The following is a 23197-nucleotide window of genomic DNA, read 5'->3' as shown; positions in this document are numbered from 1 at the left end:
AATAAATTGATTCGGTGTTTGACCTGCTCTTTTTGTAAGTCTCTGGATGAAAGTCTTGGGATCCTCGTCACTGCAAAATTGGAATTTGAGCTTTCTAACGATTATAGACCCACCAATTGTACGGATGGCAATTGAAGCAGTAGGAGCATCATATTTGAATTCACCAGGCTCTTTGAGGCCGAAGTCGTTTGTAGAAATTTCGATATCGTCAAGAATAACCTTTTGAAGTTCATGTATTCTCTCCTTCTTCTTCATTATATCAACCTCCTTGTACGAATGAATAGGGCCAAGAGCATCATTCAAGCGCTTTATTTGCCTGGAGGAGAGATTCCAATCAACTTGGGATTCTGCAGAAGATATCTTGGGTGCTAGCGATGGCGTATGCCCCGAGTCAATTGGTTTAGGATCTAGGTAGATACCATTGGTGATAGCTGAAGCAAGCAATTCTGCACCCACACCACTCAACCGTTCACTTAGGCTTACAAAGTTGTCGTTATCCTCAATTGGAACAGCTTCAGATTGCAGAAGAATCAAGCCATGGTCGAACTTTGTTGGGTGTAAGGTCTGAAGTGATACGCCTGTTTCCTTCAAGTCATCCTTCAATGCATATTGAATTGGAGAAGAGCCTCGATACATTGGCAACAATGACGGATGAACATTGAGACCACCATACTTCATGGCATTGATGAACGCGCCTGGGATGAGTTTACCATAAGAAACGGCCACTGCCAAATCGAACTTTTCGTGATCTAAAACACCTAGAATCTGTTCCAGCGAGTCTGCTCTAAACGTATGTATACCGTTCTGCAGAGCGTATTCGCCAATTGGGACATCCACTAGTTTTTTGAGCTTCCTTCCCGTCGGTTTGATAGAGCGAGTGATGACTTTCAAAGATGATATAATGGAGGGTTTTTGCTGATGGATATCATATAGCCTTCGTAGCGAAGCAACGCTGAACTTGTCTGAGCCAAAAAAGGCAATTCGTAGAGGAGGAGGAAGTGTCATGAAGGGGTACCAGTGGGACCAGTTAATCGTTGGTGGTTGATAAATCTACAGAGGTGTAGGAATGGCTGCGAAAAAGTATGTAGTGGTCCATAGTGGAGAAGGAAGGCGATGGACAGCCTTAATTGAAGGCACGACAGCTTTAACCTATATATAAATCAATCGGGAGACTCGTCGGTCACATATTGTGCAACGTAACCTTCTTGTTGAGGGAAGATAGGGTAGGGTGTGGCTTCTTCATCTGAATCAACGTAGGTGAGTCTTTCAGTAAGTGCACCAGGTTGACCATACTTCAAATGTACCCTTTCCGGGTACTGAAGCTCTTCTGCTTCCATTAGCTGGTAAGCTTTATCAGTGTCAACTTCCACGGTTTCTGCTGAGCTGTACGGTTTATAGAACCAGCGACTTACTCGAACTCGTCGATCCTGTGAAGGTGGAGGAGGCCGGTTGTTTCTCTCTCGGTTCCGCTTTTCTTTTGAACGATATCTATTGTAGACAAGCTTATCAATCAAGATATATAAGCCAATTCCCACAGCAGCAGCGGCGAGAAAGATAAGAAGGATATAGAAGACAGCCAATATCAACACTAGCAACCTACCAGCTTCTTGTAAAGTTTCTTCCACGACGGCAGAAGGTAACGGGTCATTGATGACTTCAATTTGTTGGCTTTTTGTATCGTAGGTCAAGACTGGCATGGGTATGACATGTGGGTGGAGGGAGTAAGTGTTGTAGGAGCAGAATGGTTGCAAAAAGAATGGCTGCGAAATCTGGAGAGGCAGTTGGATAGTGAGAGGGTAGGCCCGTAGGGGCTCCAGGTATTGTAATATAAAAAGAGAATTTTGGCTGGTTTTGAACGACTAGGGTTTTTATTGAAGTCGTAAAGTGTAGATAGGAGTTGGGGACTGGGGACTCGAAATACTGATGGCGACATGTACCATGGTTGGTCCACAGAGCGTATAGTAAGCTCCACCCATAGCCATTCAAAGGACAGCATTTAGGCCCAATGGGATATCTAATAAGTACACTCCGGCAACACGAACTACCGGGTCATCTCTAATGTAGTATGTGGTTGAGTATGGCCAGAGTACACTTCACAGGTTTAACAACCACCTTCACGGTCCAACCCACTAACCATAAACTCTAGCACCCAAAATTTTCATGAATCCTCCCATTTTCATCAAATACTAACATACCTTGGACGTGTCACAGCCTCTGAGTTATGGACCCAGTGCTAGTGTGCACTTTAAAGAAGAATGGACCAAGCGAGGCGGTTTAGAGTTTGGAGGAAGAATCCGCCTCGAACAAGGTTTGAAAAGTCCCCAAACAACCAACCTACCACCCCCAAAAACCAACTATATAAAGCCCACAAATTCCTAAGAACTTCCACCAAAAACCCTTCACTATCCTCCCAATCACATAGCCCTCTTCTGACCCATTGCCTGTTTTCTTCACACCGCACGACACCATCAGACGGTTCCTGAGATTTACGACCCGCGCGATCCACGGCTGCAACTCCAGACCACCAAGGGCCCCCAAGAAGCCCAAGCAAAAACCCCAAAACTGGTCAAAAAGAAAAGGCAAAAGACCTCTAAAGAAATTGAAAACTTAAGTTTTCTCCTCTCTTCAAACCCCCTCGGTTTCCTTGTTTGTTGCTATATTTGGCACCCAGTTGAGGCTTTCTCCCTCCCTTTATTGTCTATTCGCTTCTCGCGCTCCTCCACGCGACTTCACCTCGACATAGTAACACACAGCGTTTTCCACTGCGACTTTCCAAGTTTTGATCCCTTCAACTACCACCCGTGTACTCGATGTCCAAGTGCTGGTTTCCACGATAAACCTTGCTAATCACTAATCTTTGAAAATATGCCCTCCACCATCACAAAGTCACTTACCCTTCTTTCATGCACTTTCTTGGGCCTCATATGTGGAACCTTATACCTATACTCGTCATATAGCCCGCAGTTGGCCCAGAGACTTCTGTACTCCGCCACTGATCTGTCTTTGATAGCGCTTTTCGGGTCTTTGGGTGTTGCTGTAACGGGTCCTGTGGCTGGCTTGGTTGTTGATCGTAAGGGTTACACTGTTTCGCTTGCCATTGGTGGCTTGTCTATTTGTCTTGGCTACTATGGCCTTAGACGCCAGTTTGCCTCGGCAATGTCGAACTTAAGCTACCTGTGTTTTTTGCTTTTCATTGTTGGGCTTGGATCTACGTTTATCAATTCAGCGTGTCTTAAATGTTGTGCCGTTTCGTTCCCTAATATCCGTGGCGTGGCTACTTCCCTTCCCTTGGCATTATATGGCTTGCTGGCCATGTTCTACTCGGTCATTGCCTCGGTGTATTATCCCGGTGACACTTCGGGGTTTCTCTGGTTCCTTATCGTTTCTGTGGGAGTCATTCTTGCAATCTGTTCGCCTCAATTGATGCTCTGTGACATAAGGAACATCCAACCAAAGAGACACGCTGCAAGCAACTCAGAAATCATCCAAATGACTACAATTGGCCAGAAACTCGAGCCAGAACCCATTCAGTACCATGGCCTTCACCATAATACCGAGGCATCCGGGTTCGACTTGCTTCGAAGCCCAAGATTCTGGCTTCTTTTCATTGCTACAGGTGCCTTTGCTTCCTTGGGACAGATGTACATCTACACTGTCGGTTACATGGTCAAGGCGTTAGTTACAAACACTTTTACCACTCCAGTTGACACTTCTGTTGAATATGTCCCCATGGAAGTGGTGATTCAACAGGAACAGCAAGTTCAGGTTGGTCTTTTATCGGTTGCAAATTGCGTCGGGAGACTTCTGGCCGGTATTTTGGGTGACATCATCAGCCAAAGTTTCCGGAAACCACGCGGATGGCTTCTTTTCATTCCTGGATTAGGCCTTGTGATCACCCAAATCATGGGATTGAGTATCACCCAGCCACACCATTTGGAATGGGCTTCTATGCTTTCAGGCTTTTTCTACGGTTTCACTTTCTGCATCATGCCAATTATCGTAGGTGATGTCTTTGGCATGGAAAACTTCTCAGGCAACTGGGGTCTTGTCGGTATGTCGCCTATCGTACCATCGTTCTTCTTCACTAATCACTTTGGTAAGGTCTACGACAGACATTCATCCATGTCTGAGCTCGGTATCACCGTTTGCACTCTCGGCAACGGCTGCTATAGACAAGTCTACAAACTTACACTTGGAGTCAGCGTTTTTGCCATTCTAATCATTTCAATCTTTAATTTTGGCGAACGGTACTTGGCAAGCCGGTCTCTCTACGATAAGAGGAAGGGTGTTCTCGGCCTCAAGTCTGAAAAACAGTGAGGCGCGAAACGCACTTCTTAACCAGCGCGACTACTCATACTACATTTCTTAATGTCAGAGAAGAAGAAGTATGTTCCGCCCAATCGAAGAAATAAGTCTGAGGATGAAAAGTTGAAGGAGCGGAAAGCTAGATTTGAGAAACCCAAGCAAGAAGAATACGGTTACGTTTCCAGAGGCGAAGAGAACAAACTACAGAAGGATGAGAGCGCCCGTCGTTCATACTTTGACAAGATCAAGAAGATGGACAGAGAAAAGCCTGACCTTATACTAGATTCCCTAAGAAAACTTCGAGAAGCGATGCTTCAGCACAAACCTGACGAGTTCACAAAGTCAGTGTACATGTTTTCCTTCGAGTTCAGCTCAAGTATTGGAAGGTACCAAGCATACGTCCCATGCGGACAGTTCCTTCTACGAGAGAAGCATTTGCTAACCAAAGACGAAATCAAGCAGATTGCACAGGTGATCATCCTCCACATTTCCCACTGCAACAACGACAGCGGCCGAGCATGGCTGCTCTTCTTTAGGCATTTTACAAGGCAGGACCCATTGTACGCCGTTCTTGAGTCGTGGGACCTCGAAGATTATTACAAATGGATACAATTCTTCGAAAGAGAAAAAGACCCAGCCCGGAAAAACGTAATGAAGCTAGGTCTTCCGAAAATGATGCGCCACATGGCGGCATGCTTAACCATACTGTACTTTACCATGGCCGTGAACGACATGGCTCACCTAATGGTCGATGGAGATGTTGAACAGTTCATCGACAAATACAATACCGGCTGGACCATTGAAGGAAGCACAGTCACACTTCGAAGAAGAAAATAGATATTATTAAAATTGCACAATACACCAAGGCGGTCTCGGGCCGTGCGAGTTTCCATATTCGCGATTAATCACCACATAGATCTTCTCCTCACCTCTCACACTCATCATCAAACAACCATTGAACATGAACGAGTTGACTGGGCCAATAAAAATCGATGACATTGCAAGTGGTAAAATAGATAGCAAGGCCATATACGATGAGCTTGAGCGGCTTAAAGCTGAGGTCAACATTCTCAGAAACGACATGTCCTTATTCCTAAAGCAGCTAGCAACGATTCCCGAGAAACACAGCCAACAAGAGTACCAGGATGCTCTTCAGCAGCGTCTTACGCAAGTGCAAAACACCATCAAGGAGTATTGTGTTCGTTATAACCGTCTTCTTCCTATAATAAACTTATCTCAAATCAAGCTTGGGCAGGAACCCGAGACGAATCCCAAAGCTAACGGGCTGCCAGCTAAAAAACAAGGTGTTCTGCCACAAAAGAACGGACAAAAGAAGAAATAAAGTGATTTACGAAGCTTTCTTGGATGTTGTACTATACAAGTTGTTAGACGATGCTGGTTGATGGTGTTTTTAAAGCTTTGAAGATTCCTTCAACGACCATGAAAGTAATAATGAAGAAACTGCTTCTTAAGCTATTGAAGTTGGTTTAACCAAATTCTTTGATGCTATTACGTTTCGTGGAAAAGCTTCCAGAAGCTTGTCGAATGGGCTGTAACCCTTGACTATTCCACTGTATCATTGAGGCTATGGATGAGAACAGACGTTGTATTTTGGCATCAGAATGTCAAATCACTCAAACTAATGCATTTGTTTTCCTTTTCTTGAAGATGGATATTATCTTAGGTCCACATTCCAGCGTCCTTACGTCAACGCACTCTGTCAAACGAGGCCTGTAATTCTATGGCTTCTACCGAAGAAACATTCCTTTTACCTGGACGATCAACCTAACTTACTTCGTTTCCATCACTTCTACAGGTTCTATTGATTTTTCATTTTTCGACAAATGGACCGAAGACGGTCGTGGTACGGTCTACGGTCATCGCACATACGCTTACTAGACTACTTTGTGCCTTATCAGGTTTTCTTTTGCGGGATGTCGAAACCCTCAAAATCCACGAAATTGGACATTCTGGAATTCATCAAAACCCCAATTACCAAAATAATCGAATTTATGCTATTTTTTGCAACCTTAATTTTTGGCTCCCCCACATTAGCCTAGAGGGTTACCCTGAACTGACTCATTGGATCTGATAACGATTGTGTATATAAAGCTTTGGTGCTGCGCTCGAAAAGGTAGAAGCTCATTCTTGATTTTTCAATCTCAGACCTGCCAATCTAGCCCCACACAATGTCTGCTTTATTGAAAGAAACTTTCGCCAGATGCAAAAAAGAAGGCAGAAATGCCTTGGTGAACTTCATCACTGCTGGTTACCCAAGCGTGGAAGACACCATTCCTATCTTGAAGGGAATGCAGAAAGGTGGTGTCGACATCATTGAATTGGGTGTTCCATTCTCTGACCCTATTGCTGACGGTCCAACTATCCAGGCCGCTAACACTGTCGCTTTGCTGAACGGTATGACTGTTCCAAAATGTTTGGAAATGGTTGCTCAGGCTAGAAAGGAAGGTGTTACTGTTCCAATCATCTTGATGGGCTACTACAATCCTATCATGAAGTACGGCGAGGACCAGATGGTCGAGGATTCTGCTAAGGCAGGTGCTAACGGTTACATTGTCGTCGACTTGCCTCCAGAAGAAGCTATCAAGTTCAGAACTACCTGCTCCAAGTATGGTATGAGTTACGTTCCTTTGGTTGCCCCAGCCACCAGCGATGCCCGTTTGGAAGTCTTGGGTGGCATTGCGGACTCTTTCATCTACGTTGTTTCTCGTATGGGAACCACTGGTGCCACCCAGGAAGTCTCTCTGAGCATTTCTGAGTTGTGTGGCCGTGTGAGGAAATTCGCTGGTGACACTCCATTGGCTGTTGGTTTCGGTGTCAGCACTAGAGAGCATTTCTTGACTGTCGGTGCTGCCGCTGACGGTGTCGTCATTGGTTCTAAGATCATCACTCTTTTGGGTGACTCTAAGCCAGGTGAGAGAGGTGAGATTGCTTACAAGTACGTGCGTTCCATCTTGGGTGAGGACTACAACGGTACTGCCCAGCTGACTTCAAGCCATACGCTGCCCCATCTGAAATCAATGCTCCAAGACCTCTTTTGGAAGAGGAGCACAAGTACAACCCTAGATTCGGTGACTTTGGTGGTCAATATGTGCCAGAGGCTTTGCACACTTGTTTGGCTGAATTGGAGAGAGGTTTCGAGTCTGCTGTCGCTGACCCAGGTTTCTGGGAGGAGTTCAGATCTTTGTACTCTTACATTGGCAGACCTTCCAGTCTACACAAGGCTGACAGATTGACTGAACACGCTGGTGGTGCTCAAATCTGGTTAAAGAGAGAGGACTTGAACCACACCGGTTCTCACAAGATTAACAACGCTTTGGCTCAGGTTCTTATCGCCAAGAGATTGGGTAAGAAGAGAATCATTGCCGAGACCGGTGCTGGTCAGCACGGTGTGGCTACAGCTACTGCTTGTGCCAAGTTCGGTTTGGAGTGTTGCGTCTTCATGGGTGCTGAGGATGTCAAGCGTCAAGCTCTTAACGTTTTCAGAATGCGTATCTTGGGTGCTAAGTGTGTCGCCGTTACCAACGGTACGCAAACCCTTAGAGATGCCACCTCTGAAGCTTTCAGATACTGGGTTTCCAACTTGGAGTCTACCCACTACGTCGTCGGCTCTGCCATTGGTCCTCACCCTTACCCTACTCTTGTGAGAACTTTCCAGAGTGTCATTGGTAGAGAAGCCAAGGAACAATTCAAGGAGTTGAACGAAGGCCGTTTGCCTGATGCTGTTGTTGCATGTGTCGGTGGTGGTTCTAACGCTACTGGTATGTTCTCTCCATTCGAGAATGACACATCCGTCAGAATGGTCGGTGTTGAAGCTGGTGGTGACGGTTTGGATACTGAGCGTCACTCTGCTACCTTGACTGCTGGTATTCCAGGTGTTTTCCACGGTGTCAGAACTTACGTCTTGCAAGACTCTGACGGTCAAGTTCACGACACCCACTCCGTGTCTGCTGGTTTGGACTACCCTGGTGTTGGACCTGAGTTGGCATACTGGAAGAACTCTGGCCGTGCCGATTTCGTCGCTGCCACGGACGCTCAAGCATTGGAGGGCTTCAGATTGTTGTCTCAATTGGAAGGTATCATTCCTGCCTTAGAGTCTTCTCACGCTGTGTATGGTGCTGTCCAGCTTGCTAAGACTATGTCCAAGGACCAGCACATCATTATCAATGTCTCCGGTAGAGGTGATAAGGACGTTCAGAGTGTGGCTAAAGCCTTGCCTGTTTTGGGTGAGAAGATCGGTTGGGATTTGAGATTCGAGGACGATCCTTCCAAGTAAGTGGGAAGGTCTCAAATCAAGAAAAAAAATTAATGATTATCTATAATGTATAATACAAATGCTATAAATAAGTTATGCAAATCCACCCTTCTTCTTCTTTTTTCGTTGACTTGTGCTCTGTGAGCCTGGCCTTTTGAGTGTCTGGGACTGCCGCTTGGGTACATCCAGCTTCTTCTGAGATCTTGAGATAGCCTGTGACAGAGATGGTTCAGGAAGTTCTTGAGAGCTGTCTGGGAATGCTTGAGAAGGCTGTGGTAGCTGTGATGTCGCTTGTGACATATGCTGTGAGTTTTGAGTGAGTGCACGATGTAGAAGTCCTCTCTTCTTTGTATCCACTGTTGGTGGAGCAGATTTGGCCCTTTCTCTAGGAAACTGTATATCCCAATCATCAAACATTGACGTTAATTCTGGATCACATTTCTTGACCTCTTCACGATACAAGTTTTGAAGACGGGTTTCAATATCCTCATTCGAGACCTTGAAAAGACTGTTGGCTAAGATCATAGCAGCTTGGCCATTGTTGGGATGATCAGTATAAACGTTATCCAACGCTTCTTTAAGCTGTTGCACAGATGGTTCACTTTCGAGGGATAAGCTTTTAAGAGCTTGCTTAACATTCTTTTGTACCTCAATACCACAGCTGTTGTAGAAATCACTTAGTTGATCGACCATCGAGTCAAACTCTTCCATGTCGTCGATGGTAAGAGGCACACAATCAGCAACAGCGGCAAATGGCGTGAAACTCGGGATGTAAACGTCTGGCACTTTTGCTGAACCATTACTGCTTACTTCATCAGAATCTTGAGTCCCGTGTTCACTAGGGAGCTCCTCTTCAATCCGAAGACGCTTTTTTATATCATTACCAAGCCTAAAAGCATAGTTTTGAACGAGTTGTACCAGAGTCGGCCCATCTGCATTGTCATCTTCCCTTATTTCCTCATTTTCATGTGTCATTCGTTCAGAAGTAGAAAAGGAATGAAATGCATTGGTAGCTTCTGCGATAGAGATCATGTTGAAAATGTCTTTTGTTGGTTCAGTTTCCAATGTTGAGGCAGAACGAGTTGCCTTTTCGGTTAATGCCAATTCAAGGGATTCCGAGCCATGAAGGCTACTATAATGTAACCCTGAACCTGTTGATTGAACTTGAAAGAACGTCATATCGTCATCAACATTGTACCTTATGCTGTCAAAGAAGAAAGTCAGACAGTCTTCACTAGTCCTGATGAAGTACGGATCACACAAGAGAGCAGGCCGCCCTTGGTTGAAGCCCAATGTATAAATCATGGCCATAGGCGTGTTTTGTGAAAAGACAGAGCAAATGAAAAGCTCTTCCCTTTTAGCCTCGCAGACATGTAGCCTAAATGATGGATCTTCGTCGTCTAGGAAATGCTTCCAAGAGAGGAGTCTCTTGAATGGTGCTTCTTTCTCGGATTCAAGGAAGATCAACTCCCTCGAAGTTAAAAGAAGAGCATACTTCAGGAAGCTTTTAAAATCCCAGATGTTGGCCCACAGATCCGACGTTATTAGTTTTTGACTCGAGTTGGGCCTTCCCTCGGAAAGCTTAAATATTGTCGCTTCTTTTCGACTAAATGCAATGAGAGAACTCGATTGTGTGTCCCAGCAAATTTTTTTCCAGGCTGATAAGTCTTCCGAGTTAGCGATGGTGAGTGGGATGGATGACTTTTCTTGGTTTGAAGGAACGGACGTGTATCTCAATTCTGTTGTCCAGACAGAATCATGACGTAGAGACCACACAGCAAAATTACCACGGACGTCTATAATCGAAAATAAGTGCTTATCATCAGAAGAAAACTCGATATGAGCAAATTCATGGCCACTCAATTCATGTACATCAATGATGCATGGAAGAGTCTCAAGAGTTGGACCTTTTTCATCTGGATCGTTCAGCCACAGGAATTTAATAAAGTGGATCGTTGATCTGCAACGAATGGCAATGATAGGAAAGAATGGAGATGCTTGGATCTGAAGCACAGGTGTTGGAAATATGCAATATTCGTAGTTGTTTGTTTCTTTGGGTGCATTAGGAAGAAGTAGCTCTTTTGTATCGTTGGAATCTAAATTAGTAGCTTTATTGAGCGTCGGTAGGAGTGGAGTGACGCACAAATTTGTGTTGTTGTCCCCACAGACGTATGCTAGGCCTTTAAGGTGCAAGACATTATTCTTCACTTTGGGGAACACTTTACGGTTGCCAATGACGATCGGATCCGAATATGCGGCCACACCTAGATTTATCAGGATTATTTTATCACCTTCAGTAGGATCATAGGCAAACAGCTCGTTCATCGGGGCCAGCTCGACTGTCAAAGCCTCTGTTATGAGATCTGGAGCATATATGGTAGAATGGGCTTTCTTTCGGAACCAGGACATGGAAGTAGTAGCAAGTGAATCTTCATTCAGTGTAGTTGACGGGAGAGTCCATGAAGAGTTCTTAATAGGTCGTAGATGGGGCCCTTGGTCTCGTAGTCGTGGAAAATGGATCTTGGGTTGGAAGGACGGTAGCTCTTCCAGGGAGGATGGCCCTTCCTCAGGAAGCACTATCCCGTTTCCTTGAACGCCATAGGCAAGCTGGACACCTATATGGTGTTTGCTTGGCCACATTGTAGGCACTTTTCTATATGTTTAGGAATGAAGGTAGTTGATCCGAGTAGTAGTATATTCACGGTAAGGTACAGTACGATGAGATGGAGGTTTGGCTGCAAATGGGTCTCGTGGAGAAGTCAACTAGAAGGGCCGAAGAAAGTGAAATTTAGATTTCTAAGGCTTTCTGGATATGGATGAAGCCTAGTAGATATATTTATACTGTATTTTTCAGTCCTCCTGGGTGATTTACCATACAGTGTATTAAATGGCTGCGAAATATGGCTATCCAGAAGATACTCAGTGACAAAAACAAAGAACAGTCAGTGGTCCCATGAAATGGAACTTTGCTAGTAAAAGGGCCTCAAAATTTGACATGTTTTATTCTTCAAACTTCAATTAGGTGCTTCAAGGAAACATTTCACATTGACATAGGTATAGTGCTACCGCGCTGAAGCACTCATAGCCAGCCTTACTATATTTCGCCATAATCACGCCAGAACAAAAAAACCAAACATGGCAATAACTCAAGGACATTTTGAAAGCTCCAGAAACTTCCTTTACTGACTTCCCAGTTTCGGAAATGGGGCCCTAAATACCATAATGCATCACGTGCGCTCACAGCCTATATACTTAGTACCTCAGACAAGTGTTACAACCAACTACCGATGCTTCTGACCAGACTCTGTACATTACTATTTATTCTTTTTGCTACGGTCCTCTCGATCAGGGAGCAGGATAAGTTCGATATCCTCAATGACCAGTCCTTTGAAGAAGCTCCCGAGGACTACGAGAAGGTGTCTCACGACTCGCTTCTTTGGGGCCCATACAACTCAGGTCGTTACTTGGGTATCCGTCCGAGAATCCCAGAATCGCTATTGTCTGGGCTTATGTGGTTCAATGTTGATAGCCAGATGGGCGTGAGTGCTGCTCGTGATTTCTATGAACAGGGCGACAATATGGCTAGGGCCAATTGGGTGCAATTTGATCCACGCTTGGGTGGCAGACAGGTGATAAGTGATAACGATTGTCATATTGATATCACAATTGATTTTGTGAAGAGTGATAACGGACGCAATTGGGCCGTGAAGGTTAAACTGGTGCCTCACAAGGGCCACGAGAATGTCAAGACGTCGTTTGTCTGGTACTCTGGTCTCCAGGGTGAGAGAAAGGGAATTGATTCCCAAACAGCTAACGAGGGAGTCTTGAAACTCGATACTCCTCGTGATGAAAACGGATACAAGGGTACTGTCAAGCTTTCAGGTTTCTCAGAAGAATTGGGTTTGTTCGAGATTAAGATCAACGATGGTGGTTCCGGAACCAAGAACAAGCATCCAGACCCTCCAAAGGGCACTTTGAGGGAACTCAACTCTAAGAGAACGCATCACTTGAGTTTGCGTGTTCCAAATCATTCAGTTTGGCAATCGAGAGCTATCTTTATGACTCTCTTGAAGGAGTCGGTACAAGAGATCGTTAGCACCTACGAACAGGATTCTGAAAAATTCCCACCACACGTCGTGTACCTCATTCGTAACATGAACAAGTACGAGGGTAATTTGCACTTTATCCAGAAAGTGTTTGAAGGAGCTTCAGAATTCGACGTGGTCTATTCTGACGTTGCTTCACCACCAACTGAAAGAATTACTTTTGGTAATATTGACAACAAGATTGATGAGGTTTTGCTGAAGGTTAACCAGAACTTCAAGGAGAACTTCCAGCTTCTGAAGTTCCTGAATAAACAACAAGAGTTTGGCCAAGAGATGCTCTCTGGTCTCTTGGGTGGCCTTTCGTATTTCTACGGTGACCATTTGGTTGATAGACAATCTAAGCTTGATAGTGAAGATTTCTCTGCCGATGGGGAAGGAGATGGTACTGAGTTGCCAAAACTTAAGGGTGAACTTGAGGGCCCATTTGAATTGTTTACTCTTGTTCCATCTCGTCCATTCTTCCCAAGAGGCTTCTACTGGGATGAAGGTTTCCATCTTCTTCCACTCTTGAAGTATGATTCTGACTTGGCTTTAGAGATCATCAAGTCGTGGTTCAACCTTATTGACGACGATGGCTGGATTGCCAGAGAACAGATTTTGGGAGCAGAATCAAGATCTAGAGTTCCAGAAGCATTCCAAGTTCAAAGTCCTGCTATCGTCAACCCACCAACAATAATGCTTGCTTTCACATACCTCCTTGAGAACTCTCAGAAGACTAAGGTTGAAGAGACGGTTGATTTGGATGAAGGCGATGTGAAGGCCAATATCGGTAGAGTTGTCTTGAACAACCCAGAGTTGCTTGCCGACTATACCCGTCAAATCTACCCTAAACTCAAATCACACTTTGAAATGTTCCGCAGAACTCAACAAGGATCAGTGGAGGAGTTCAACCGTGGCGATAACTACGAGGCATACAGATGGAGGGGAAGAACTGTCACCCATAGTCTTGCTTCCGGAATTGACGACTATCCTCGTGCTCTTCCACTTGATGTTGCTGAGCTCAACGTTGATCTATTGTGCTGGATGGGCGTGATGACAAGATCTATCAAGATGATTGCCCAGGTCCTCGAGTTGAAGGATGATGAGCAGCATTACACTAAGATCGAGAATGATATCATTGCAAACGTCGAGGCAATCCACTGGTCTGAAAAGGATAAGTCCTACTGTGATGTCTCGGTAGATGACGATGATGAGAATGTACATGTCTGTCACAAGGGATACATTTCACTCTTCCCATTCTTGACTAAGATGATACCAGTTGAAAGCGTGGACAAGATCGAGCATGTTGTTGACCAGATCACCGACCCTGAGGAACTTTGGTCCGAATACGGTATTAGATCTCTCTCCAAGTCTGACGAACACTATAGAACTGGTGAGAACTACTGGAGAGCACCCGTCTGGATCAACATCAACTACTTGGTGCTTGAAAACTTACAATACTACCATGAAGCCACAAAGCCTCATGCTAGCAAGGAACTCAAAAAGAAGATCGAGCTGGCTTACTCCAATCTTCGTAAGAACCTTATCAAGAATGTGTTCGACCAGTGGGAGAAGACCGGGTTCGTTTGGGAGTCATACGATGACCAATCTGGAGACAACAAGGGAGCCAAAAACTTCTTGGGCTGGACATCCACCATTTTACTCATGATGGAAATGCCAGAAAAATTAACTTAGATATATAGCTTGCAATAAGACATTTTGCAGCCATAGTTGGATGCGCACTGTGCACGATTATCAGCATACACCTCTAAGTGAGAAGTACTAGGACTTTCCTCACCGAATACACCCAACTCTTTCCCAATGACAGGCGTCACTTTCAACCAAGAAAAGGAAAAAGATGTTCTTCATCCTCCTCGTGAGCATATTCAACGACAACAGTACCACGACCAAATTCCCAGGCATAAAATCAACAAGTTGATCCTCAACTACTTCATCCAAGAAGGGTTCCCCAACGCAGCGTTAAGTTTCTCCAAAGAAGCGAACATCGAGTTGAAACACGAAGAAGAGCCTTGGTCTCAGCAAGATAACGATACGAAACAGTTCCTCAACACGCCCAAGTCTTCTTCTGACGAGTTTGTCCAAGCAGTGAACAAGTACTTGGATTCACAGGTGACGAGTAGCTCACCAGACGACCATGCTATGGAAACTGGTGAACATGATACGATCAAGGGGTTTTCGTCAATTGAGAAGAGAAAGGAGATTAAGTACTTGATCTTGAAAGGCGATATAACACAGGCAATTGCTGCCATCAGTACACACTTCCCCACAGTGCTTGACTCAAACAACCTCTTGCTCTTTAAGCTACTAAGACTCAATTTGATTGAGATGATAAGAACGCACAAGTTGCAAATGAGCCATTTGGAGAAGGAGGATGCTGCAGCTGAGAGGAAGTTCTTGGATGATATCCTTACGTTCGTGAGAAAGAACTTGATCAGTAAAGTGACACAGTCATACGACTTGTTGAAGGAGCTTGAAATGACCATGAGTTTGCTTTGCTTTAATTTTGATCCTAAGAGACCCGTGCAAGAGCTGAGTGACTTGCCAGAGGAATTGAAGCAGCTATTTGACCTTTCGCTTCGTGCAGATTGCTATAAAGTCGTGAACAGAGTGATTTTGGACTTGGAGAATGCAGAGCAGGACTCTCTCCAGTACAGAAGACAAGAGGTGGTTACTTTCAATGCATCTAAGTTGGCCAACCTTGGTCCTCCACCTGCTCTTAGGCCTAAGGAAGATGTGGAAATGGAAGATACCAACGAAGTTTCCAATGAGCTCGACGATATCATACCCAAAGACATTACAGAAAAGGACCCAGTATTGGCACCATCAGCAGACAAGACAGCAGAAGAACAGCCAAGTCTGTTGGACTCACGGCTTGAAACAATTGCTAAGTTGTGGGTCATGACGGAAAGAGTTTTGGTGGAGAAGAAGATAATACCTCTGAGGCATAGCGAGAGCGATAAGAAATGGCTTTAAACGGTAACTTTTTCTTTTTGATTATGAATATTTAGACGAGCACAATGGCATCAATAACGTTTCCTGTTTCGATGTGGATCTTACTGAGGTAGGTTTTGTCATTTTCTGAACCAACCTCAGCTGACTTATTGTTGTAGATCAACACATCGTCTTTTGTTAGTTTTTTCGATTCAAAACGACTGTAAAGGGGCGAAGCAAAGAACGTAGTAAGCACTTTCTGGCGCAAGTGCTCGATATTGGAGCCAAACTCCGGTTCCGGGTTTCCTTCAAAGTCTTCCGGGCTGAATTCAAAATGGTACTTGACAAACTGGCGCAACTTAAACATCAGAAGACCCAACTCATTGAGCTTCTTCCAGTTCAACACATTATAGGTCGACCTCTGTCTCAACTCGTAGTACTCCCTCACGGCAGGTAGGTTCTCTTTGTCAGCGATATTGACACGCACGTAAACGTGGGCACAGTGGATAGGCACCTCCGTAAAGATATCTTTCGCATGGTATTCCCACAAGTCCAAGTAGATTCCAGACCAGTATATCGTCTCGTACGTAAATAAAACGATAAACGTAACGAAAAGCGATTCCGAGATAACGCGGGATATGGGGTTTTGTATGAGGTCAGAAAGAAACCAGTGGCTGCGCATCATTGCCATGAACCAGTCGTCGAAATCACGAGCGTAAGCCGTGACCAAAGCAGTGGCATCATCGACAAGCGGGATCTGGACAGCCATCAGGGAGAAGGCGAGAAGGCGAGTGGTTGTTCGAGAAGGGAAGAAACTCCCAACAAAAAATGGTCTCATTATTGCACCCGATTCGGAGCGCGCACAGTACCTGGGAACGAGATACGAGAACGACGACTAGCATAGGGAACCAATGTATGGCGGGAAAGAAACGGTAACTTGTAGGCTGTGATGGGAAAACACTAAAAACAAAGTATTATTCAGTGTTCCTTCCGACTTTTCTGTATGCACCGTTCCTGAAAGAATATGTCAATAGGGTCTGCCTAGAACTTCACATACAATGGCCCAGGCGCCTTGATAGGTGCTACCTGGTCAGCATACTGCTTGGAGTCTTCCAAGATTTTTTTCTTTTCATCAATGCTAAGGAGGTGGGGGAATGACTTGTCGTTGCTCAATGACACTGGAACAACGCTGGGTGATGCATGGGCAGTGCCTGGAGCAGAGGTGGAGTTGGCAGCTGCTGAAAGAGCAGGCGATTGGATTTCGTTTTCTGGTTCTTGGCTGGTTGCTTCGTTCTCCGCGGCTTGAGTATTCGATACGAACGTGGATACATCGATTAAGTCGTTATTGAGGTCGCTGACGATACCGTTGAGCTCACTTTGCCTCTGTTGTTGCTTGATTAGTTGTTCCTGGTAGTTTTCGTCAGCATATTGCTGGTGGTTCCCGAGTAATGATTGTCTTTCGTTATCGTCATTTTCATCCAGGCCTATAAGGCATGAAAAACAGATGCCCATGGTTAGAGAAGAAGGAGAATGTGGTTTGGTGCTGATAGCGCTGGATGGATGAGTCTTTGTACAGGCCAGACACTAACACACCAGGGGGATCATTGAAGAACGGGCCAGGGAAGGTGATATAGGCATTTATGAATAGAGTTATGGAATTGTGGGACTCTAAATCTTTTGGTGTACTTGTTTGGTGGCTGTCGGGTGTTGGAGAGGCAAGTATCGACCTCCTACTCGGCGTCCTCCCACTCACAGTACATCCAATGGGTATACATCCCAGCGAAAAAACAGCTAATTCACCTGAGAACACATTCACCGTATAAGCCACGTTCGGAGCTTCTCGGGCATGCTTCACAAAGTGGTACCCTAGTTGTGATTGAACTTCCACGAATGACTGCAAAATGCGGCACCTCCAACCACAGCACCGTTATAGGTCAGCTTTAAGCAACCAAGCCACCGTCAAATCCCACCCATGAAGCCGTTGCAATGCAAATCATGCCATTAAAGAAACAGACTTTTATAAAAAGAGTACTAACTGTTTACACTTTAAGGTTTGGTCTCCCCAGCGGTCACGTCCAGTTGTCTCAAGTTGGATGCGTCAAAGCAACACATTTGGACACCAAGAAACCGAGTCAGCCTGAAAAAGACCTGATTAAACTTCCAACTTCAATACCACTTTGGGTGGTACTACGCTTAGAATGCCGATCAGAGACGTTTGCTTCACGTGCATTACCGACAATCACAAGCAAGCATATACAAGCAACGGGGTTTGCCGGTGATCCAAATAAAAGAAAACCACTCAAATAAAGAAAGTCCAAAACCAGATTTTTTTCCTAGTGGCTCTAAATTTCATCCTGCTGTATAAGCACGTTCAACACGTCCTCCAAAAAGTACTATAGTGGTTATCGCGGTTTTTCACAGCCGATTTACCCCAGGAATACTACATCCATAGTACTTTCCACACACACATTCCCTGAAGAAAATTCATAGATTGTCCGATGGAGCTGTTTTTCGCTCTTCCTCCTGAACTCCAAACCCTTGTGTTGAAGTACCTGGACCATGAAGACCTCGACCGTCTTTTCGAACTACCTTCTTTACTACGACAGACTGCTTTTCGCAGCCCATACTTAGAGCTCCAGCACCAGGCTCTTTGGGCCAAGTACTATCGAAGCAACTTGGTGATGCTGAATAGCGATGAGTTTCGGAAGTTTTCGTTGGAAGAATTGGAATACCTTATTGAACGGGGAATTATGATCGCTCCGGCCGAGATCACTGTGGTGCTCTTTGACTTTACTGATTATAAGAACTCAGTGTCTTTCATGTATACCATGTTCAAACGGTACTTCCCCCATTTGAGACGGTTTACAAGGAATTTCAGTGTGCAATTGCTTCTCGTGGAAAATGTGCCTTTGGAAAATACTTTGCTTAAACTGCTTTTTGAACCGCTCTGTTCTGGCGAATATAACGTCAATTGGTTCACCATCAAGTACCACCCAGGAATGGGTAAAAGGTCAAGGGAGAATGGATCGTTGCATTTTAATGCCAACGACTTGCTACAACCAGGAAACGAGATTGCTATTACAAATCTACAGTTGCATTTGTTCAATTCTAGCAACTTGTTGAAACATTTGGTCGACGATAGCGGTTGTTTCTATTGTAGCAACCTTAAATCGTTGGACCTTTCGTTCAACAACATTACAGATTCAATTCTTGAAACGCTTAAACTCCCTTCGTCTTTGGAACACTTGAACCTTTCAAATAACCTGTTGAAGATTATCAGCAACAGGACGCTTCCGTACCGTGATTTGGGCCAGCTCAGAAGTCTTAACCTTTCCAATAACAACATCATGAAAGTGGAACTTCAAGATTACCTTGGATTTGAGAATGACCCGCCTTACAGTTTAGAGCTGGTCAATTTGGCTGGAAACTTATTGGCAGAGTACCGTGGGATCTTTGGGTGCAAATTCTTTGAAAGAATCAAGCGCATCGATTTATCCAAGAACCTTTTAGAAAGAGTGACTCCATTTCCAGAGCTGGTTATCTCGATAGATGTTAGTGGGAACTATTTCGCTTTACACGGTCACCAGATGGTTGGTGTTTTTCCGAGAGGATTGAGAAGGCTTTGTGTCAGTGCTGCCATGCCAACGGACCAGTGTTATGGAGAATTCGCCAGATTTTTGATTCAGGAAGCTGAGTTATGGAACCTTGGAGAATTACAAATCTGCGGTGTCAACCGTGAGCTTCCTCGAGAGGTTATTTAAGTATAGATACTATGGCTGCAAAATACCAAAAAGCATAAAAAGGGAAATAAGTTGTAGGGGAGGAAGAAAATAGCTTGTAGATTCAATGATTCTGGAAGTAAATGCTCGGAGGAGTTCCGAAGGGGTAGGGAGTACCAGGGCTACTCTTGCTTATCTATCCATAGAGGGTCTCATAGTACCCATTTTACTTCAATCAGCCTCAACCAAAAAAGCCAAGAACCACGAAAACTAGTTATCTTCAAAATGGATAACATAAAACTATACTCCACAATTTTCATAGTATATGCAAACATTCCACTGCTTATCACTTCTCCAGTAGCCTCTAACTCAGTGGACTCCACATATGTAGGCGCTGCGGAATCTATAACTAAGGATCACCACATACCGATAAGACCCCTTTTCACCACCACTACATCTACATTTCCAGTTACACATAAACTACACTAAAAAAACCATCCAAAATGACTAAAGCACTTTGTCTCTGGGCGTTTGAAAGCTTGAACCGCCGTTTGTTCCCTGATACAGCCGGTTCAGGGTTGAACCACTTTTTGCTGGCTACCGGTTCCACCACTGCAGAGTTCCCCAAGGACGCTCCCATGTTCATTACGTGGAACAAAGATGACGATTTGAGGGGATGCATTGGAACGTTCCTGCCATTGAATACAGAGAAAGGCGTGGCCAAGTATGCGTTGGTAAGTGCCTTTGAGGACCCCAGGTTCCCACCAATTGAAGCCAAAGAGCTTCCCAGGTTAAGTGCCAGCGTGACGTTGCTTGACAAGTTTGAAAAAATAGACAACCCGTTGGATTGGACCGTGGGAGAGCACGGGCTCAAAGTGTACTTTGAAATTTCAGGCAGGGGATATCTGGGCACGTTTTTGCCCAGCGTTGCGGAAGACCAAGGCTGGGATGCCGAAGATACGCTTTGGAACTTGGCGAGAAAGGCCCATTATAGTGGGTTGAAGCGTAGCGATACCGTGGGGTTCTACGAACGGGGAATTGCCGAAGGATGGCTCCAGTTGACGAGGTACCGGGGCCTCAAGGCAGAGGCCAGTTACGAGGAGTACAAGGCTGCCAAGTAGACTGATTGGGAAGGAGTCTTGGCTAGCATTGACCTTTGGGAAGTAGAGAATTCTAGATTAGAGGAGACGAACTATCAAAAGGAAGAGGGACTCCACTAGCCGTCGTACCTACTAGACCCGTATCTGTCGTTCTCTGGTGACGCGTCATGGAAAAGACGAAAACAAGGTAATCGTGATGTGTTGGCCCACAAACGCTATACCGTGTTTCGCTTATCTGATGAGAATCAGGATCGGTCTCGCTTGCCGTGCTGAGGTTTATCTGACGACGTTGACGTAAGTCTAAATTCGGACAAGCGCAATGCCTCGACTTTGACGGATGTATCGCCCTGCAAGGGATGAGCCCAAGCCCAAGCACAAGGCAAAAGGTCTAGGGCCAATTTGCAACCAGTACTTGCAGGGTACCCTTTTTAACGGCTGCGAATTCGGAGAGCCTAGGGATGTGGCGTACTTGATTGCACAAAAAAAAAGGTTACAAGCGTATGTGTCCTTTTGTTCCCCCCTTTTTCTTCATTGTTCTACGGAATCCCCCCTTTTCAAGCATCGTCTAAAATGCTCAATCTTCGGTTTGCCATCTTTATGCCCCATTATAGCAAACCACAGACCATAGCTGGAGGGGGTGGTTCCGGGATGAGGACCCGGAATTCTTCGGGTGTCAGCCTCACTGCAAGTAAGCCTATCTGCACTAACAACGATCAGTCTACTGCTCAGCGCGATCAGCATGAAAAAAAAAGAAGAGAGAAAGGCAGCACCACCCGATGGGTATCAGGAGGGTAACAAAAAAAAAATTGCTTTTTCACAACAAGAAACAAAAGATCGTACCCTGTTGCCTGACAATATTATGAGAAAAGGAGACGAATAAAAAGTTGAACCAGCATTATCTTCGACCATCAGCTGGGGCGTCTTAGCTACCCATTCGGAATACGTTGGTCTCGGCGCGAAGGATCTCTCCTATGAGTCAGTGGTAGATGCCGATGGAAAGGGAGCAGTGTAAGTGGCTAAAATACACTACAGACAATGTTCTTCATACATTCATGTCGTTTATGCTGCGTGAAAAATGCGCTCATTTGCTTGGCGGCAGTGCTAACAAAGGCTCTAGTAGGAGCATTTACAGCAACAGAGAGAGAGGTAAAAAAAAAGGCACATAATGTGTGTCCTTTATACACCAGCAGGGCTACGCCCTGATGGTTTTCTCAACAGGTATAAGTTTGCACAGTCCCCACATTCTCGCAACCAAATTTGCAACCAGGTGCTTGTTTTCTTTGGAACTACCAACAACATACTATTACCAAAAATATCGTTAAAAAATGGGAGAGTGTTCTGGAGCTGATTTCGTTGACGAGCATATGGAGCTCAGAGTGGCTTCTGTGTTTATTGTGCTTGTGCTTTCAGCTATAGGTGTATTCTTTCCCTTGCTAGGGCTCAAGAACCATATTTTCCATATCCCAAAGATTCTTTTATTTGCAGTGCGTTTCTTTGGCTCCGGTGTTATTGTCGCCACGGCGTTTATCCATTTGCTAGGTGACGCCTCTGAGTACTTGTCTGAGCCTTGTCTTGGTGGCATCTGGCAAGAGTACCCATGGGCTACTGCCTTTTGTCTTATGGGTGTTTGGATCATGTTTACTATTGAGCTTTGTGTCAGTGAATACGTCAAGCACAAGGGCTTGAAGCGTCTGGATGGGTGCAGTGGATGTGCTGAGTTGGTCCTTGACGAAGACTCTGCCGAACCACACACTGACCCATACCACCAAAGCAGAAGACCTCTGCTGCATCTGCATCCCGCCGAACAACATCTGCATCTGCATCAACTTGAAGACTTGGGCGCTAGCAAGAGCGTCCAGTTTGCTGCTGCTGAAAAGATGAATACATCTCTGAGTGAAACCTTGGAGAGAGATATGGAAGCGGCTACTGCTTCCGACCTTTCAGAGAGCACCTACCGTGTGCTTGTAAGCATTTTCATTCTTGAGTTTGGCATTGTCTTCCACTCTGTGTTTGTGGGTTTGTCGCTTGCTATTGCCCAGGACGAGTTCAGGACTCTTTTGGTGGCTATCTCGTTCCACCAGTTCTTCGAAGGCATGGGTCTTGGTGCTAGATTTGCTGGTGCCATTTGGCCTAAGAACCAACACTGGGTGCCATGGGCTCTCGGTTTAGCATTTGCTTTGACTACGCCTACGGGTGTTGCTGTTGGTTTGGGTGTTCGTCATACCTATTCTGAAGACTCCCGGGAGGCCCTTCTCACTGTGGGTATCTTCAACTCGTTCTGTTCGGGCATTTTGATTTACAATGGTTTGGTTGACTTGATGAGTCAAGATTTTATCCACGGCGATTTCTTGAGAGCCTGTCGCTGGAAGAAGGTGGCTTTTGCATACTCGATGCTCACGCTTGGGTGTCTCCTCATGGCGCTTATTGGCAAATGGGCCTAATCCTCGTTTTTTTTTTTCTTTCTTTTTACTACCATTTTTTATCTACCACCACTTTACTTCCGCGTTATTTGATTACGTTCCGCAGGTCAACGGGACTTTGGGCATAATAGAAGACTTTATTTTATTCACTGTAGTCGAATGTGTCTTAGCTTTGTGGTGCAAAATGTCTAAGGTACGGTGATGCACGAAATTGACACACGTGACACAAAGCACATGACCAAATCTCTCCCACTATTAGCTAAACTGGCTCAACGTTATCTATCTCCAATACAGTAAACAGCTTATAAGTCTGTTCCACCTAAAAACGGCTTCTTGCCATATC

General features: G+C 45.0%; 14 protein-coding genes across 14 annotated transcripts; 9 read left to right on the top strand and 5 right to left on the bottom strand. All coding sequences in view use genetic code 12, as the record gives it.

Annotated features, from left to right (window-relative positions):
• Positions 1-67: 67 nt before the first annotated feature.
• On the bottom strand, positions 68-1005 carry FMT1 (methionyl-tRNA formyltransferase; the record flags this gene model as incomplete). Its single annotated transcript, XM_025487053.1, has 2 exons — positions 68-70; positions 100-1005. The coding sequence occupies 2 exons, from the start codon at positions 1003-1005 to the stop codon at positions 68-70; spliced, it is 909 nt and encodes a 302-aa protein (XP_025340501.1).
• A 155-nt stretch (positions 1006-1160) lies between these two features.
• Positions 1161-1697, bottom strand: CXQ85_003406 (uncharacterized protein; the record flags this gene model as incomplete). The annotated part of the gene is made up of 1 exon (XM_025487052.1): positions 1161-1697. The coding sequence occupies one exon, from the start codon at positions 1695-1697 to the stop codon at positions 1161-1163; it is 537 nt and encodes a 178-aa protein (XP_025340500.1).
• A 1168-nt stretch (positions 1698-2865) lies between these two features.
• On the top strand, positions 2866-4317 carry CXQ85_003405 (uncharacterized protein; the record flags this gene model as incomplete). Its single annotated transcript, XM_025487051.1, has 1 exon — positions 2866-4317. One exon carries the CDS (start codon positions 2866-2868, stop codon positions 4315-4317), a length of 1452 nt encoding a protein of 483 aa, XP_025340499.1.
• Positions 4318-4368: 51 nt separating this feature from the next.
• On the top strand, positions 4369-5142 carry CXQ85_003404 (uncharacterized protein; the record flags this gene model as incomplete). Its single annotated transcript, XM_025487050.1, has 1 exon — positions 4369-5142. The coding sequence occupies one exon, from the start codon at positions 4369-4371 to the stop codon at positions 5140-5142; it is 774 nt and encodes a 257-aa protein (XP_025340498.1).
• Positions 5143-5266: 124 nt separating this feature from the next.
• On the top strand, positions 5267-5647 carry MED3 (Med3p; the record flags this gene model as incomplete). Its single annotated transcript, XM_025487049.1, has 1 exon — positions 5267-5647. The coding sequence occupies one exon, from the start codon at positions 5267-5269 to the stop codon at positions 5645-5647; it is 381 nt and encodes a 126-aa protein (XP_025340497.1).
• Positions 5648-6494: 847 nt separating this feature from the next.
• Positions 6495-8599, top strand: TRP5 (tryptophan synthase; the record flags this gene model as incomplete). Its single annotated transcript, XM_025487048.1, has 2 exons — positions 6495-7281; positions 7308-8599. The coding sequence occupies 2 exons, from the start codon at positions 6495-6497 to the stop codon at positions 8597-8599; spliced, it is 2079 nt and encodes a 692-aa protein (XP_025340496.1).
• A 72-nt stretch (positions 8600-8671) lies between these two features.
• On the bottom strand, positions 8672-10987 carry CXQ85_003401 (uncharacterized protein; the record flags this gene model as incomplete). The annotated part of the gene is made up of 1 exon (XM_025487047.1): positions 8672-10987. The coding sequence occupies one exon, from the start codon at positions 10985-10987 to the stop codon at positions 8672-8674; it is 2316 nt and encodes a 771-aa protein (XP_025340495.1).
• An 878-nt stretch (positions 10988-11865) lies between these two features.
• Positions 11866-14358, top strand: CWH41 (Cwh41p; the record flags this gene model as incomplete). Its single annotated transcript, XM_025487046.1, has 1 exon — positions 11866-14358. One exon carries the CDS (start codon positions 11866-11868, stop codon positions 14356-14358), a length of 2493 nt encoding a protein of 830 aa, XP_025340494.1.
• Positions 14359-14484: 126 nt separating this feature from the next.
• Positions 14485-15657, top strand: CXQ85_003399 (glucose-induced degradation complex subunit; the record flags this gene model as incomplete). The annotated part of the gene is made up of 1 exon (XM_025487045.1): positions 14485-15657. The coding sequence occupies one exon, from the start codon at positions 14485-14487 to the stop codon at positions 15655-15657; it is 1173 nt and encodes a 390-aa protein (XP_025340493.1).
• A 31-nt stretch (positions 15658-15688) lies between these two features.
• Positions 15689-16384, bottom strand: CXQ85_003398 (uncharacterized protein; the record flags this gene model as incomplete). The annotated part of the gene is made up of 1 exon (XM_025487044.1): positions 15689-16384. One exon carries the CDS (start codon positions 16382-16384, stop codon positions 15689-15691), a length of 696 nt encoding a protein of 231 aa, XP_025340492.1.
• Positions 16385-16656: 272 nt separating this feature from the next.
• Positions 16657-17127, bottom strand: CXQ85_003397 (uncharacterized protein; the record flags this gene model as incomplete). Its single annotated transcript, XM_025487043.1, has 1 exon — positions 16657-17127. One exon carries the CDS (start codon positions 17125-17127, stop codon positions 16657-16659), a length of 471 nt encoding a protein of 156 aa, XP_025340491.1.
• Positions 17128-18113: 986 nt separating this feature from the next.
• CXQ85_003396 (uncharacterized protein) lies at positions 18114-19376 on the top strand (the record flags this gene model as incomplete). Its single annotated transcript, XM_025487042.1, has 1 exon — positions 18114-19376. One exon carries the CDS (start codon positions 18114-18116, stop codon positions 19374-19376), a length of 1263 nt encoding a protein of 420 aa, XP_025340490.1.
• A 461-nt stretch (positions 19377-19837) lies between these two features.
• On the top strand, positions 19838-20455 carry CXQ85_003395 (uncharacterized protein; the record flags this gene model as incomplete). Its single annotated transcript, XM_025487041.1, has 1 exon — positions 19838-20455. The coding sequence occupies one exon, from the start codon at positions 19838-19840 to the stop codon at positions 20453-20455; it is 618 nt and encodes a 205-aa protein (XP_025340489.1).
• A 1304-nt stretch (positions 20456-21759) lies between these two features.
• On the top strand, positions 21760-22875 carry CXQ85_003394 (uncharacterized protein; the record flags this gene model as incomplete). The annotated part of the gene is made up of 1 exon (XM_025487040.1): positions 21760-22875. One exon carries the CDS (start codon positions 21760-21762, stop codon positions 22873-22875), a length of 1116 nt encoding a protein of 371 aa, XP_025340488.1.
• Between the last annotated feature and the right edge of the window lie 322 nt (positions 22876-23197).

This window comes from Candidozyma haemuli, assembly GCF_002926055.2.
Source record: "Candidozyma haemuli strain B11899 chromosome Unknown E_2014730914, whole genome shotgun sequence".
In the NCBI taxonomy this organism is placed as follows: domain Eukaryota; kingdom Fungi; phylum Ascomycota; class Pichiomycetes; order Serinales; family Metschnikowiaceae; genus Candidozyma; species Candidozyma haemuli.
Note: the sequence above shows the minus strand (reverse complement) of the source record. Positions and strands in the feature narration are given on the sequence as shown.